At 42.7% G+C, this 13469-nt stretch overlaps 1 protein-coding gene across 2 annotated transcripts; it reads left to right on the forward strand.

Moving 5' to 3' along the window:
* The first annotated feature begins 1720 nt into the window (after positions 1 to 1720).
* LOC133783418 (subtilisin-like protease SBT5.4) lies at positions 1721 to 6693 on the forward strand. Of its 2 annotated transcripts, none has more exons than XM_062223044.1 (11): positions 1721 to 1849; positions 1959 to 2068; positions 2172 to 2269; positions 2377 to 2544; positions 3235 to 3346; positions 3940 to 4504; positions 4799 to 4899; positions 5042 to 5287; positions 5372 to 5486; positions 5587 to 5800; positions 6022 to 6693. In XM_062223044.1, exons 1-11 carry the CDS (start codon positions 1748 to 1750, stop codon positions 6558 to 6560), a joined length of 2370 nt encoding a protein of 789 aa, XP_062079028.1. In that variant the 5' UTR covers positions 1721 to 1747; the 3' UTR covers positions 6561 to 6693. The 2 variants fall into 2 exon arrangements, with proteins under 2 accessions (XP_062079028.1, XP_062079029.1); XM_062223045.1 differs by having other exon boundaries at positions 5063 to 5287.
* Positions 6694 to 13469: the final 6776 nt, after the last annotated feature.

Below are 13469 nucleotides of genomic sequence, written 5' to 3' on the forward strand. Positions count from 1 at the left end.
AATTAGAGATTTTGGTGTGGACATACATGGCCTTATCGCACTTGTCTCGTTTCCCACGTGCGTTGTTGAATTGATTTATATTAGTTCATAAAAATCTATGAAAGATATACATATATATATATATATACAGTAATTCTAAAAAAAAAGAACGAAGAAGATACAGAGGAAATTTTATGCTCAGCTCACACATGTCCCATATATGCATATGATATTTCCTTTTATTTTTGTGGCTATAATCACTTCCAGATAATTAAATAATTATTACAAAATTTATGAGATTTCAACTAATACTCAATTGATGATAATATAAATGAAGAAACCCATAAAAGTATATTAGTATTAATTTCTACATGTTTTCAATATACTCTTATATACTTAGATATATAATTTTGGTTGTGTCATAATAAAAGAGAAGAACTAAGAAAATGTAATATCAATAAGGTGCTAGATATGACCAATGAAAGCAATATATATACTTTTGATCTAGTCCATTAACACATATAATTCTATTTTTTTGACAAAATGCCCTACCACGCTATACCCACTAGCCATAAAAAGAGAGCACTTGTGATTTATGGGACATTTACTTTTTTGTTTAGTTGTATGTATAATAGTCTATAGATCAATTATCAATTGTTATTTAGTGGCAAGGAATCCGAGGGACCAACGATATGTATTATCTTTAATAATTCTATCCTCTTCTTCACTTTTCTTTCGTTCGGCCATTATATTTATATGTTTCACACTACTGTTTTCTAAATGAAAAATCTAGATTCTTAAATTGCTTAATTAATTGTTATTATTAATCTAAATGACCATACAAAACCATACACTTAGACACATAATCTAGATTCTCAAATTGCCAAATGAATTTACTTTATTTTTGTCTTCTTGTTTAGCATACAAAAGTTTACTTAATTAATGCAAGTTTAAAAGACTTGGAAGAAAATAAAGAATAATAAGTGAATATATATAGGCAAATTCTCCTATAAGAGTTTTACTTTAAGCTTTACCAGTAGGACTCTCAGTGTTCTCGACCCGTGAACATTTTTCGGCGCGGTTATTTTTATGACCGTGTATATTGTAGTTGTTTAGAGAATCCTGCAAATTTTCAGAAATTTTTGAGTAATTTACAGTACAAAAAACTAGGTTCAAATATGTTGCACGCATGACTAATTTTTTTTATGCGCGTGGAAAGTAACATGTTTTAACCTAATTTTCGGCACTGTAAATTATTCAGAATTTTCTGAAAATTTGCAAGATACTTTAAATAACTACAATATACACGGTCATAAAAAAAATCGCGCTAAAAACTGTTTACGGGTCGAGAAACACTGAGAATCTCACTGATAGGACTTAAAATGAAGACATTATAGAAAAATTGTCACATATATATATGCGACTTTATTTTAAAAAATGATTCATATTTTCCTTTTTTATCACTTAATACACTATTCCGAAATATATTCCCCTATTTATTAAAATACATGACCCAAATAAATTCTTAAAGTCATAAATTATATTCCACAAACGTATAGACTAATGGGAACACAGCACCATTTTCTTAGTCATTGTATAGTTAAAGTAAAAGAAACTGTAGGACCTCTTGGTCGATCAATCACAATCACAAAGATGTAAATGCAAACGTGTTACACTCTTATATTTTCATGTCTATAAGTGAAAGGAGAAACCGCAGCCATCGCTGCAATAGAACCATAGCTCTATCTGCTTCAAAGGAAATAAAACTATGACACTACATTGTACTACTCTTGTTTCTTCTTCTTCTTCTCTTCTTTCAATAATTCTCATTTACTTTTTGCTTCAATCACCGGTGGAAGCCACTAAAAAGGCAAGCTAGCTTAAATTTATATATATATATATATATATGTATGTATAGACCCTCTTTTTCTTATCTTTTCATTCATCTGATTTTTTTATATGTATATATGTATATGCAGCCTTATATAGTGTACTTGGGAACACATTCGCATGGTGTGAACCCTTCCTCAGTCGATCTTGACAGGGCCACAAACTCTCATTACACCCTTCTTGGATCATACTTAGGAAGGTATGCATGCTCTCATAGACATAATTTTTATGTTTTTGTCTGGTCAAATAATATTTTTATATAATTGTTTTTCTCTGGTTTGGATTTTCTTATTGCATAATAGTGAGGAGAAGGCGAAAGAGTCCATCTTTTACTCATATAATAAACATATTAATGGTTTTGCTGCAATTCTTGATGATGCAGAAGCAGCAGAGATTCGAAGTAAGCCTTTTAAAAAAATAAATTAATTTCATTCACGATGCAATATATAATAATATAATATATAAGAATTATATTTATATAATATTATTTGTTTTATATATATATAGAGCATCCAGATGTGGTATCGGTTTTCTTGAGCAAAGGAAGAAAATTACACACAACTCGTTCGTGGGAATTTCTTAGATTGGAAAAAGCTGGTGGTGATGTCCCTTATCAATCTCTTTGGAACAAAGCACGTTTTGGTGAAGATATAATCATTGCAAACTTAGACACAGGTAATAATATATATATATATATATATATATTATCTTTCATATATATATATATTAATATATATAGGGTAAGACTTCGGTGTGCTGCCAGGCTACAGTTCGGCTCTTAAATAATTTTTTTAAAATTTTATTTTATGATAGTTTACATTGTTATTATTTAAGACATTCTAAAAATTTTGAATAGTTTACGGTGCTGAAAACAAAGTTGTTGCACTCGTATCTGATTTTTGTATGCCCGTGTAAAATTCAACTATTTAAACATTATTTTTGGCACCGTAAATTATTCAGAATTTTTTGAAAATTTACCATCTTAAATAACAACAATATATAATGTCATAAAATCAATCGGAAAATTTTTTATTTAAGTGCCCGATTGTGTCCTAGGTGCACCGAAGTCTTACCTCTATATATATATATATAATTTTTAATGCTCCATCAACTCTTTAACAAAAGATGCACTCATTTCACTAATAAATTTATACGTAATATAAGTTGAAAGAGTGACTTGGCCGGATAGTTATTAGTGATTACAAAATACAATATATAGTACATGATGAAAAAACAATCTAGTATTTAATTAGTTTAACCTAATAAATATATAATTATATAGATCAGAAGACTTGTTATTTATGTAGTAATAATGAGAATAATATTGTTCTTTAATTTTAAGGGTAACGGTGTTTAGTTTGATAGGTATTTGGCCCGAATCAAAGAGCTTTAGTGAGTATGAAGGGATTGGACCTATTCCATCGAAGTGGCGTGGAAATTGTCAGTCAGTCATCAAAGATAAGATTCAGTGTAATCGGTTGGTCCTCATCATCATCTTTTCCATTTTTTCATTATTTGATTGGAAGAAAATTAAGAAAATCCACCACTTATTATTATTGTGTGTCCATATGTACTTCTAGAAAATATTTTAAGCGGTCCCACCACATCTTTCTTGCCCCTTCTCTCTTTCTTCATACCAAATTACTCACTTCTATAATCTTTTCAAGGTAAGAGTACATATCTAACATAATTAATACCCCATATATTAAACTCTTTTACTATATATAGATTTCACTATATATATAAAGTAAATGGGTATTTAAGCAAAATAGAAGGTATAAAATTGCATACATACATCATTTTCAAAATATACACCAAAATATTATACATGGTGATATATTAGTTTAGTGTAATTAATCACATTCATTAAAACTGGATACGACTATTTTAAAATACGTTTGTGTGCAACGTATCATTACTCTTCTATAAATAATATTTGATCTTTTGACCTCTAACATGTTGACTTTTAATATAGAAAATGAGCAAAATTTACGCCACTCATCAATGTCACTATGCATTATTTTTTAAATCTAATAATTAATTTCTTACACATTATTTTTCATTGTTTAGGAAGCTAATAGGAGCAAAGTACTTTAATAAAGGGTTTATTGCACATTTAAAGGCACTCAACGCCTCTTCCATTCCACCCTCCATACGTAACTTAAACAAATTCACTAGTCGAGACACTCAAGGACATGGAACTCATACTCTTTCCACAGCCGGAGGTAGTTTTATCCCAGGAGCAAATATCTTAGGCAATGGCAATGGCACTGCAAAGGGTGGATCTCCCAAAGCTCGTGTGGCTGCTTACAAGATTTGTTGGCCACCACTCAATGGTGATGCCTGCTTCGATGCTGATGTTTTGGCTGCCTTTGATGCTGCAATAAGTGATGGTGTGGACGTGATTTCAGCCTCTTTTGGTGGTCCACCTAATGAATTTTTTAATGACACGACCTCAATAGGAAGTTTTCATGCTACTATGAACAACATTGCTGTGGTTGCCTCGGCTGGAAATGATGGACCTGATCCTCAGACTGTATCTAATGTTTCGCCATGGCTATTGACCGTGGCAGCTAGCACAATTGATCGCGAGTTTAATAGTTACATAACTCTTGGAAACAAAAAACAACTTAAGGTACGTAAAACATACTTATAAAGTCTAACCAAGTAAATTTTTTACGTGCAAAATGACCTATTTTTTAAAGTTATTTTGCTTTCTAGTCTAGTTTTAATAATTATTTGCAAAATAGTTTCTCATAACTTAGACAGCTAGTCAAAAATTTTAGACAGATAGTCGAAAAATTTAGACAACTGGTTGAATTTTAGACAGAGACCATTTTGCAAAAAATTATTAAAAGTAGACCAAAATACAAAATTACTAAAAAAAAAAAGAAGACTATTTTCACAAATTTCTCTATATTTAATGCAGGGAGCAAGTCTTTCTTCAAGTCGATTGCCATCTCATCAAAAGTTTTATCCGTTGATCAGAGGGTTAAAAGCAAATATTGCTAAAGTTAATCCAATATTTGCGTGAGTATAAATACACTACAAAAAAACCTCACTTTTGTCGGCGCAAATTTACATTGTATTCTTATATATAAGAAATTGTATTCTTATAAGAAAGAAAAAAATCATATATATCGACATTAATAGTTGTAAATGTTTTAACCAGTGAACTTTGTTGGCCTAAAAGTCTTGATCCGAAGAAGGTAAAGGGGAAGATCTTGATCTGTTTTTATGGAGATGAAGTTACACCTCCTGCAAAAAGTCACCAAGCATCTCTTGCTGGTGCTGTTGGAGTGATTGTAGTTAATGATATCTCGATTAATGACATCGATCCTGACACTCATTTCCTCCCTGCATCTAATCTCAACTCAACCGAAGGAAGATTTGTATACGAATACCTAAACACTACTAAGTATACTAATTAAAATTCTCTTTCTGATCAGTTGTTTTTGTATGTCACATTTCACAATGGCTTATCAAACTTTTGTGAAATCAGAAATCCCACAGCTTACATAACTCCGGCACAAACTAAATTGGAAGTAAGACCATCCCCACTTATGGCCTCATTTTCCTCCAGAGGACCGAATTCCATTGAGCCAGCTTTGCTCAAGGTCCTCCTTATTACAAACTATATATATATTTAATCGTTATATGTATGTATAGTTTGTGATTCAAATGTTAACTAATAACTTTTCTGGTGATACACCACAGCCAGATATCACAGCACCAGGAGTGAACATTCTAGCTGCGTTCACAGAAGCTGTTGCACCAAGTTATTTATCATATGACAAACGTCGAGTCCCTTTCAACACCATGTCGGGAACATCAATGTCATGCCCACATGTTGCTGGGATTACTGGTCTTCTTAAAGCTCTTCATCCAGATTGGAGTCCAGCTATGATTCATTCAGCTATAATGACTACAGGTATATATATATATATATATATACATATATATGTATGATTACATATTGATTCACCAAGTATATACGTACTTATGTTATTAGTATTCCTCCCTATGTCCAGCAAGAGTTCGTTATCTACATATTTCTTATACAGAAGAGATATATATATGTATGTGTGATTACATATTATTCCTCCTTATTATTTCTCATTATTAAATTAATTATATATATACTATGTCCAGCAAGAGTTCAAGATAACAACAAGGGTCCAATGTTGGACTGGAACATGAAAAAAGCAACACCATTTGAATATGGTTCGGGTCATATCCAACCAAATCGAGCTATGGATCCTGGACTTGTTTATGACAGAACTACTGATGATAATCTGAACTTTTTATGTGCTCATGGTTATGATGAAACATTACTTAAGAAATTTAGTAGGAAGCAGTACAAGTGTCCCACCTCATTCAGTCTAGCCAACTTCAACTACCCTTCCATTGTGGTTACCAGTTTAAGTTCATCACAACCAATGATAGTTACCAGAAAAGTTAAAAATGTTGGCCCCCCAGGTACCTACAGGGCATATGTTAGGGCCCCAGCTGGAGTTAGTATTTTTGTTAAGCCGGCAAGCTTGAAATTTAGCAAAATTGGTGAGGAAAAAAAATTTGAGATTATATTGAAGCCAAAGGTTGCTGGGAAGCCTAAAAACTATGTGTTTGGACAGTTGAAATGGTCAGATGGAAAGCGCTACGTGAGGAGTCCTATTGTAGTCAAGTACTAAGAGAAAAAATGATGATGTTTTATGCCAGAAGAAGAGGAGTATGTAGGTACAATAGTTTGATTATATCATTGCATGTGACCTTCATCTCTTGAAATAACAAGTAAATGTATAATGATTTTTCTTTTTAGTTTAATATAATTCTTGTATTATATGTAATTGATGGTAGTTTTGTCGTATTAATTAAATTAGGATCTAGACTACTAAATATGCAAAAAAATTGAAATTAATGCAGTGTACCAAATATAATAAGCATTATTGAAAACTTAATTTTGACAAAATACAGTGTATCAAATTAATATCTACCCTTGAAAAAGCGAAATTGAAAATCAGACCAACTCTAAAGTTTAAATTGGTAGAACATATAATAGCCTAGAGTTTATAAACAAAGAGTTTAAAGAATTGCGTAGCAAATATTGAATTATAAGCCATAGAACTGTCACTCATACCCCACAATATAGAATCATGACTTTATTGTGAACAAAGTCAACTATGTTAAAATATAGAAAGTGGTCTAGAAGTAGAATGTGGTGCATAGTAAGAGCATGAGGTTCCATCTCAAAACCAATTGGTGATGAGTGGTGTTGACCCTGAATTTGGCCAACTAACACGGAGTCAAATTTGCTTGATGCGGACAAACACGTTGAAAAGAATAAGATGACGAAATAATAAAGAACACGAAAGTTTATAGTGGTTCGGCCCCAAAATCTGGTAATAACCTACATCTACTCGAATTGTTATTGATATAGAATTCAAATGAGTGATCAAAGAACTGGGGTTCAATGAGTTTCACCAACCTCTGAAGGACAAGACAATATATCAAATAGAATCACTCTAGTCTCAAATAATTCGAAGGCCAAAAGTCCCTTCCTTGAGCTATCTTTCTCTATTTATAGGCTCAAGGGGATTACATTAATTTGTTACAGATATTCTTTCCTAAATAATCGGATACTCAGGAAATCATGGGAGTCAATTTCGGGATTGACTAAGATCTTTATAAAAATATCATGAGATACGCGGCACCTGCGACCATACTGGTTGCAGGTAAACTTCGACTGACTTTTGCTTGTTGTTATCCCCATTTCCTGCATGGGCTTGGGGCCTTCGTCCAGGCCCATTGTCAGGGGCCATGTAGGCATGCGGGCCAAGGCCTCTTGGTACGGGGAGCGTCCAAGGGGAGGGATATGGACCGAGGATGCACGTCTGGGCCCATTAGAGGGGTCCAGCATGTCCCTCCGGGTCCGTCCTCCAGGACGATAGTCCGGGCGATGTACAGAACGCTCGGATCCCCGCGGCCTACCCGTCCAGGTCCCGGACCCTGATACGGTCCGGGCCTGTGGTAAACAAAGCGGGACAAAGGTAAACGGACCCGGATCGCCTCACCCCCGGTTGAAGGGGTCAAGCGTCCGGGACCCTGAAGCCGCCTCATTCCGCGTGGGCGTTGTCCCCACTTTTCACCTGCAGAAAAGGACATCTCGGGATTGCACGCCATCGTTTCAGGTCTGCGCTGTCAAGTACTCTGACTGATCTTGTCTCCTGAATCTGCCTCGTAACTCAAAATGTCCAGACCAAAAGCACCGTTTTGTTGGGCGAGATGTAGCTCTAAGGTCAACCTGTTGGGCCTTAGCTGGTTTGGAATTCATGTATTTTGTACCTTTTGTATTGGGCCTCCATTAGAAAGGCCAGGAATATCCCTATCTCCAACGGGCCCGGGTTGTACCCGGCCCAGACCCGGTGTTCCCATAAAGCCTATAAATATAAGCTACAGAACACTGTGAAGGGGGGATCTCTTCACCTAAGATACAGTAACTCTGTTGAAATATAGAGGGAAACTCCATTGTAAAAGGTTCTTCAAGCTCTAATAATACAGACTCGTGGACTAAGGCTAATTAACGCCCCAACCACGTAAAAACCCCGTGTTAATCCTCTGCTTTCATTATACTTGTCATATAGGTAATAGATATTGATATAGTTGCCAAAAATCTCGGTTAACAGTTTGGTGCTTTCATTGAGAGCTGAAGGAAGCTAGTGCTAACGTCAGGCCTTTACTACGATGGTGAACACACGACACACCACCTTCGACCCTACCAATCCAGAGCAGGGCAACGGAGACCCGATGCCTTCACAACATCTCCCTCAGGATCCGCCCGAAAACGCGCCTCCTCAAACGTCTCACCAAGACGAGTCACAAGACTACGAGGGTGAGACAGAATACGAAGAGGAAAACGAGGAGGAGTATTACGAAGAGGAAAATGAGGGGGAGTGCCACGACGAAGCTGCGGATCCCAAGACCCCCAAGAGAGAGCCCGATCAGCAAGACTTGGAGGTGACCAGACTAAGGCAGTAAGTCCTGGATCAGGAAGCGAGGATCGCTGAGCAAATAGAGGCGCATCGACGGATGCAAGAGTCTCTCCAAGCCCTGCAGGCACTCGTGGCCGCGCAGGGTCCGACAGCCAACCCCGCAACTGGCCCACTTCCGGAAACGCAGCAACCTGCCCCACGAGAGCAAGCCGGGGTCCCCAGGGGTGCCAGCCCGGCCCCTCCCCCGAAGCTTTTTCCCGAGCAAGCTCCAGGAGGCTCGGACAAGGAGCGGCGGAAGACCCGGGAGAAGACCCCCGTCGAAAGAGCCGGGGCCCGTTCCCGGCCCCCACCTAGGAAAGAGAAGGTGTGCCCTGTCCCAGGACGAGGCCACCCGATCGATCTGCAGGGGACACAGTCGCAAAATGCACAGCCCCGACACGCCCCAGGGCGAGACAAGCGCGGGGGGGGGGGGGGATCTTTGTACCCAAGTGCCTCGGTTAACAAGAACCGTCGGAAACGGCCTCGCCACGAGGAACGTCATGACCTCAGTTCAGGGGACGACACTTCCCGGATAGACTTACGCGATGGACTGAACGCTCGGAAAGAGCAAGCCCGCAAGGAAAAGATCCTCCCCCGAGATGGCGACCTCAGGAACAATATCAACGACAGGAGGAAGGAGAGAATCACCCTGGAGGACGGCATGGCCAGGCAGCTCATGGAGCAGATGGCCGCATTGAAGAAGGTCACGGATCGCCTGGTCCGCAAGCAAGAGGGCGCGGACACCGACTCTAACGAAGAGGATAAAGAGCCATGAGCAAGGCACATCCTGGACGCCGTACTCCCCAAGGGGTTCAAGATGCCAAGCCTCACTGCCTATACTGGAAATACTGACCCCAGGGACCATCTGTCCCGGTACAACCGACTCATGACAGTGGCCCATGTCAGCGACGACGGAAAATGCCTCTGCTTCTCGATCACTTTGGGTGGTCCCGCCGAAGAGTGGTGGAAGAGACTGAAACCGGGGTCCATCCAATCCTGGTCCGGGCTGCAGTCAGCGTTTCGAAAGCAGTTCGTGGCCGCCATGAGGATGGATATGCATATCAGCGCCCTCGCAAATATTAAGCAACTCCCCGCAGAGATGATGAGGGCCTACATCCAGTGCTTCACTGAAGAAGCCTCCAAGATGAAAGTAGACGATGGACAGCGCCTGGTGGCACTGCAGTCCGGGATCCGGGCCGGGTCCCCCCTTTGGGACGACATGCAGCGAAACAAGGCCGCCACCTTGGAAGAGTTCATCAGGAGGGCCCAAGGATTCATCAACTGGGAAGAAGCACAGATCCAGGCCTTCGGGTGGCCCTCGGCTCCGCATCCCGTCCCCCAGACGTTTCCGGGATATGCGGGACAGTTCTCGGCGCAGTCCTACACCGCACCCTCCGTTGCCCCAGGACCGACTGTCGCGCCCGGAGTAAGTTACACCCCTACGGTGTACGGCCTTGCCCCTTCGGGATACGCTCCGGCCCAATCCACCCATTTCTCCGGCTATGGAGTCGCGCCGGCAAGACACAGCATGGCCCCTGTCGGCGCCCAGTAGTCCCCGACAGGAGTAACCGAGGCAAGCGTGAATCCCTCCCGGGGGAAGCGGTCCGGCAAAGGCCAGAATCGGCCCGAGCTAGGCAAAAAAGGGAAGAGGGGCTATAAGCCCCAATATTCAGAATACACCAACCTGGTGGACACCAGGGAAAACATCTACCTGGCGAGAGAGAGGGCGGTTCACTACCGGAAGCCTGGCCCCATGTTTAAAGGATGGAGAAATCCAAGAGATACCAGCAAAAGGTGCGCCTTTCACAAGGATGTGGGCCACACCACCGATGAATGCCGGCAGCTGAAAGATGATATTGAATATCTCATCAAGCTGGGACACCTCCACCAGTGGGTAAGGATGCCCGTGGGAGTCACGGGCCTGTCAACAAGCCCCGAACAACCCGCGGCCCCGGGAACGACTCGGGCATACCCCCCCCAGGGAGGGTATGCCCAGGGACCCCCGGCGCCGGCCCCTCAGGGGACCCCCGCCGCGCAAGTTCCTGGCCCCGGAATGCCTTATCCCTCTGGGGCAGCACCCCCTCGAGTTGACGGGCATGTGACAACCATCTCGGGCGGACCTCACCTGGGAGGGGCATCAAGGAATGACCAAAAGCGCTACCTAAGCGAGCTGGACCACGACCAGGAAGTTTGCGCCCTTGTCCAAGCTCCGGCTCAGCGCCCTAAGTTGATGAACCTCCCCATCACCTTCACGGAGGACGACGCCCGTAACGTCCACTTTCCCCACCACGACCCGCTGGTCGTGGATGCTCAAATCGCCAACAAGTTGGTGTCCCGCGTGTTGGTGGATGACGGAAGTTCCGTCAACTTGTTGTTCAAGCCCGCCTTCACCGCCATTGGCTTGACGGAAGCGGATCTAGCATCCTGCCCGACCAAAATCTACGGCTTCAACGGAGATGCGCTTCTCCCCATGGCAAAGATCCAGCTGCCAGTTACGCTGGGGGGTGAATTGCAGCACTTGCTTAAGTTCTGCACCTTCGTAGTGGTGGACTGCCCCACCGCTTACAACGTCATATTTGGCCGGCCCGCACTGGTCGAGTTCGGGGCCATCACCTCCATCCGCCATCTTTGCATGAAGTTCCCGTGCGACAACGGAGGAATAAGGACCGTTCGGGGAGACCAAAAGAGCGCCCGGAAGTGCTACCATATCTCCGCCCGGCCCGTATACATGGTCCGCGAGGAGCCCGTCGAACTAGTTCCCCTCCCTCCTCATCAAAGGGTGGTCCAGGAAGCGGACGACCTGGACTCGCGGATAGGGGACGATCGCGTCCTGGAGCCAATGGAAGAAATAGAAGAAGTGTGCATCAGTGAAACCAACCCAACCCGGATCATCCAAGTCGGAAAAAGTCTGCCGGCTGACATTCGGGCCGCCATCATCGCCCAAGTCAAGGGGAACCAGGACCTTCTGGCCTGGTCCCACTCCGACATGACCGGGATCGACCACAATATCATTTGCCACGCGTTAAGTATTGACCCAAACGCGACCCCAGTCCGCCAGAAACGCAGGCCTTTGGGGACAGAGAGGGCCGAGGCCCTTAAACTGGAGGTTGAGAAGCTGTCTTCTATCAACTTCATACGCGAGGCTGTGTACCCCGTGTGGCTGGCCAATCCCGTCTTGGTGCCAAAATCTAACGGGACCTGGAGAACGTGCATTGACTTCACGGACCTCAACAAAGCCTGTCCGAAGGACTGTTTCCCGCTCCCCCAGATCGACCAAATGATGGATGCTACATCTGGATACGAGATCTTGAGCTTCATGGACGCTTACTCCGGTTACAATCAGATCTCTATGCACGTGGCTGATCAGGAACACACCAATTTCCAAACCGACAAGGGAATCTATTGCTACATAGTCATGCATTTCGGACTCAAGAATGCCGGAGCAACTTACCAAAGGCTCATCAATCGAATGTTTCGGGCACAGTTAGGGCGAAACATGGAGGTATACATCGATGATATGCTGGTCAAGTCTAAGACATCCTGGAACCATTCGGACGACTTGGCGGAGGCTTTCGCGGTTACCCAGAAGTACGGGATGAAGCTGAATCCTAAAAAGTGCACTTTTGGCGTGGCTTCCGGGAAGTTACTGGGCTTCATAGTGAGTTTCCGGGGTATAGAGGCCAATCCGGATAAGATCAAGGCACTGATCGACATGGCCTCTCCCCGGAAGCACAAGGACGTGCAAAGCCTGACGGGGCGAGTAGCCGCCCTGAGTCGTTTCATTTCTAAAGCCACGGACAAGTGCGTCCCGTTCTTCAACGTCCTCCGAGGAAGCCAGCGTTTCGAGTGGTCACCCGAGTGTAAAGAGGCCTTTCAAAAGCTGAAAGAACACCTGGCCAAAGCCCCAATCCTGGCGAAACCGGTAGAGGGGGAGCCCCTGTATCTATACCTGGCCGTGACCGAGCACGCGATTAGCGCCGCGTTGGTGCGAGAGGAAGAAAGGACACAGCTCCCGGTGTACTATGTGAGCATGCGGTTGCTAGACGCTGAATTTCGATACCCATTGATCGAAAAGCTGACTTTCTGCCTGCTGGTGGCATCCCGGAAGCTTCCTCCTTACTTTCAGGCCCACGCCATAAAGGTCTTAACTAACCATCCCCTGCGACAGGTGTTACAGAAGCCCGAGTCATCGGGAAGACTCCTCAAGTGGGCCATGGAGCTGAGCCAGTTCGATATATCTTACGTGCCCAGGTTGTCCATCAAGGGACAGGCCCTGGCCAATTTCATCGTCGAATGTTCCAGGGTTTCTCAGGAAGACAATATTCCCGAAGCCCCCGCGGCGCCCGTGTGGAAAATCTTCGTGGACGGAACCTCGAACGAGAATGGGGCCGGGATCATCTTGGTGTCACCACAGGGGCACCAGCTACAAAATGCACTCCGTTTCCAGTTCAAAGCGTCGAACAACGAGGCAGAGCATGAAGTTGTCCTAGCCGGCCTGCGCTTGGCCCAGGAGGTAGGGGCAGCGAACCTGGAAATTTACAGCGATTCCCAGCTAGTCGTCAGGAAAATTTC

The sequence above is a fragment of the Humulus lupulus genome, chromosome 6 (genome assembly GCF_963169125.1).
Source record: "Humulus lupulus chromosome 6, drHumLupu1.1, whole genome shotgun sequence".
Lineage (NCBI taxonomy): Eukaryota > Viridiplantae > Streptophyta > Magnoliopsida > Rosales > Cannabaceae > Humulus > Humulus lupulus.

Coding starts and splice junctions, on each gene's coding strand:
- LOC133783418 (XM_062223044.1), top strand. CDS start 1,748: ATGACACTACATTGTACTACTCTTGTTTCTTCTTCTTCTTCTCTTCTT. Junction 1,850..1,958: donor CGGTGGAAGCCACTAAAAAG/GCAAGCTAGCTT, acceptor ATGTATATGCAG/CCTTATATAGTGTACTTGGG. Junction 2,069..2,171: donor CTTGGATCATACTTAGGAAG/GTATGCATGCTC, acceptor ATTGCATAATAG/TGAGGAGAAGGCGAAAGAGT.